We start from the raw sequence: 3,799 nt of genomic DNA on the forward strand, positions 1-3,799 counted from the left end.
TTATTGTTTGTTAGTGCCATCATTACGTGTTTAAAATCTCAGAGCACATTCTCCATTCTGCCCAAATGAGTAATCTCTTAAGTCAAAACTATAAATTCTATTGCTTGTTTTCTTGTTCGGGAATCAAGCTTGTTTGCATTTTATTTGCAGCCTAAAGACAATAATTAATGGCAGGATCATTCATAAAGTTTCATTATCTTTACAAACTACACTTACCAAGAATAACGGGTCTGTACTAGCCAATGGTTGGCTAAGATTTGTTCCTAGTTACTAGCTCAAATTCCAGGCACCTAGTCTAAAATTTAATTTATTAGTTTGCTGAAGTATTAAAATTCCTGACTTCTTCCACTGTAGAGCAGAAAGTCCCCTATTTTTCATGCAGCTCTGGATCATCTATAGGAAGCCTGTTCCATATAAAACCCAATTGCAGCCAAGAGTTAATGTTTTCCTAAAATTCTTGAAAAAACAGGCATATCTTGTATTCTGTCTCAAAAAAATGGACTCTCAGAAACTAGGAAGAGAAAACAGAGTCTTAGAATCAAGGCATTTTCTCCAAGAATTCTCTTTTTTACATCAGGACAACAAGCTTAGCTTGAATGTCATAGATGTTCTCAGCATCGGTGGAAGCTCCATTTGAGTGAATCATAGGTTACTGGGATCTCAAATTACTCAGGATTATTAATGGAATGGTCAAACCATAGTGTTTAACCAGGGATTTAACAGAGCAAGGAGAGTATATTCAAAAGCATGGGGGTTTGTTCCTGCTACCTATTCCTAAAAAAAGTATGCCATGATCTTCATGAGCTATGCCTTTTTTAAAAGTGTAGGAAATGTGACACAAATTGTTAATAAGCTTCTTCTTAACTTCACAGCACTCTCAACAATAACAACATCACTCGACTGTCTGTGGCAAGTTTCAACCATATGCCCAAACTCAGAACATTGTAAGTAGTCCCACTGAAACAGGCTGCCATCTTTGTGAGTCCAGTATGTCATTTTCACCTCTACCAAGTTTTGGCAGTGGCCTATAAATACGTGTACAGGCAAAGAAGGCATAAGCTCAATTTAAAAATATTGAGGTATCATGAGGTTGACAAGTGAAGTCTGTGTGTGTGTGTATGGCAACTAGTTCTGGAAGGTAAAGGTAACAAGTGACACCAAGACTGATACTGGGGCTCAGGATTTAAAGAAGGAGTTGCATCCTTTTCCACCAGGTTTTGTGGGATGTGGGATGTGGGATGAATTAAGTCTATGAAAATGGATTTATGCCTTTTTCCAACTGGATTTTCAATAGTGCAGTGTTCAGTCACAGAAAAGCCTTACTTTCTAACAAAAAAAAGATAAGGGCAGGGGGGATTCTCTTTTGTATGTTACAGCTGTATAGAGAAAGAAATTGATGGGTTTTGAAAGTCAAAAATTTGTTTTACTTCGAGCTATTGAATGGGTCACATTTCATTTAGGAACACGGAAGAATCTTTGATTGGCTGTCAGATGTGATAAATGGGAAATCTTTATGCTTTTATTACTGTACTGCTAGCAGACCTAATTAAACTAAACTGGCTCTCCAACATTCTTTGTAACATAAAATTATGGCATCATCCAGTAGTGCTATTATAATTAAAGTTGTGTCAGCATTTACAATAAGGTCCCCATTTTTAGAGGTTATGACTTTCACACAACACCTCAGGCTTCTAAAACAAAACACAATGAAAAGAATGTGTATGCAAGTCATACAGTTTGGGGTTATTCTTTTTTTTTATGTTTATACTGAACTAAGAATAATGTATATTTTGTTGAGTCGCAAAACCCAGCTTTCCCAGGTTTAGTCCTAAGACTGTCTTTCAAAGGGTTTTTTCCAGTGAAGTGGGAATCGCAAATGAATGGGATGCTTCTATTAGCGTTCCACAGTGGCTTTTACTGTTAAAGACCTTCACAAAGCCTGTCCAATTTCTTTTATGCATGTTGGGTTGCACGGCTATTTTGAAATCAGTGGGGCTATTTACTCTAGTTAACATACCATTCGTAAACTGAAGAAACCATGCAGGTGAGCAGTTCTGCTGATTTTATGACAGAATTGTAACTATTCTTGCTTGGACAAATACAATTGTACTTATATTGTGCTAACCATGGGCTTTTGGAGGCCTTGGTAATATTTTGAGAATAGAATTTAATTCCTTTTGGGTCTGAGACTTAAAAACATGAATGTCTGTACCTCTTTCAAATCTTCAAATACAGTTTATATTCTGAACCACAAATTGCAGTGAATCAAATTAGCAACATTTACACATTTTTGGTGAGATATTTCACCTTTCAAAATTTATTTTTGAAACAAAAGAAAATAGTCACACAGAGTCCTCGATACTAGCTTTAACATCCCATTTGCAGTCAGAGTATGCTTGTATAACCATATTGATTTCAGCAGCATTAGTGGATTTGCAATGGTGTTCTTGCCTACAGCTGGTCACATATTGTACTGAATGCATGTGCTCTATTGTGAGCTATATTTGCAAAGCACCCACCCAGCAATTAGTACAGGAAAATACATTGCCTTTAATTTCTAGTCATCTATGTGAAAAAAATCTCAAAAAATTAGTGAAAATATTTTGTCTGTGTTGGTTGCAAATTTCATGGTACTTTGCAGATTTTTTTTTAATGGATTAATTAGGCCCTTTGTCTAAATTCTGATTTTCTTGCACTTCCTTTCCAGTTAGTTAGGATTGAGCACATCAGCTAAAAAGGACCAAAATGACCTTATTGTGTTATGGATGATTCTGAGTAAGGATTTGATTTATAGCTGTGGACATCCTTTTCTGTAGTTTGAGAAAATGTAAAAGCCAGAGGAAAGTAAGAGCCAGAGAAAAGTAATTTAGCTAATTTAGTGATTACATTTGTCTAGTATTTTATCAATGGCAAAGTGCTTTTTGCCACTTGGCAAGCAGCCACGGTCTTGTGTTGGACCCTGCCAACAGAGAGGCAACTTACTTAATTCTGCGCTTGCTGCCAATTGGTCTTTTAATTTTCAGGCATTGCTTAGAACGTAGGTCCCTAGGAGCCAACAGCAGCTAATCCCCCTTTCTGTAATTAAACAAAAAGAGAGGAAATCAGAAAAGGGATGTGAAAGAAGGTGTTTTATACTGAGTTATTACTCTGTCTCGTTCAGCAGAAAATGAATATGAACTGTTAAAGTGATTTTGCAGGCTGTTTCTATAGAGACTAATAATGGCCAGACTTACAGATACATCTAATTGGAAACCAAATCTTCTATCAACTCTTTTTTTTCTGACACTATATTATCACTATATCAATATATAGGGCAATTTACTTGAGACATTTTTGTCTTATTCACTATTTGTATATATCTGGACTAAGGAGTCCTGCAGCAGATTTCAAGCTCTTGTATGTTTACTTCTTTCTTTTAGACAAGAGGAAAGAAACTACAGATAGGTTACTTTATTGGGAGCCCTTCTTTTTTTTTCTTCCAATTAATTAGACCACAAATAAAAAGTAATTTTGCTGCTTTTATAGTTTTGTTTATTAGCATTTAACTCCCATACTTTCAGTTAAAGATGTGAAAAATTGATTTGCTCATTAACAATTTTTATTAATAAATTGGCATAGTTGCCTGATAAAAGCGGGGTGGCGCAGAGTGTGCTGGGCAAATTAGTTGCTTTTCTGTTTGTAGTTCCTGAGTTAAAGGTGTTGACGTACTTTTTTCCGTGCAGTCGTCTTCACTCCAACAACCTCTACTGTGATTGCCACCTGGCTTGGCTGTCTGACTGGCTGCGGCAGCGGCCGCGGG

The 3,799-nt window shown here is 36.4% G+C and overlaps 1 protein-coding gene across 1 annotated transcript in view; it reads left to right on the plus strand.

The window, feature by feature from the left end:
- The window catches only part of SLIT2 (slit homolog 2 (Drosophila)), a gene marked incomplete at its 5' end in the record, with an annotated part of 98,222 nt that overhangs the window by 3,266 nt on the left and 91,157 nt on the right, over nt 1-3,799 (plus strand). Inside the window, 2 exons of the mRNA XM_010142319.1 lie at nt 873-944; nt 3,723-3,797. Coding sequence (XP_010140621.1) covers nt 873-944; nt 3,723-3,797 — 147 coding nt within the window. The remainder of the gene's footprint in view (nt 1-872; nt 945-3,722; nt 3,798-3,799) is intronic.

The sequence above is a fragment of the Buceros rhinoceros genome, unplaced genomic scaffold (assembly GCF_000710305.1).
Source record: "Buceros rhinoceros silvestris isolate BGI_N320 unplaced genomic scaffold, ASM71030v1 scaffold7068, whole genome shotgun sequence".
NCBI classification, from domain to species: domain Eukaryota; kingdom Metazoa; phylum Chordata; class Aves; order Bucerotiformes; family Bucerotidae; genus Buceros; species Buceros rhinoceros.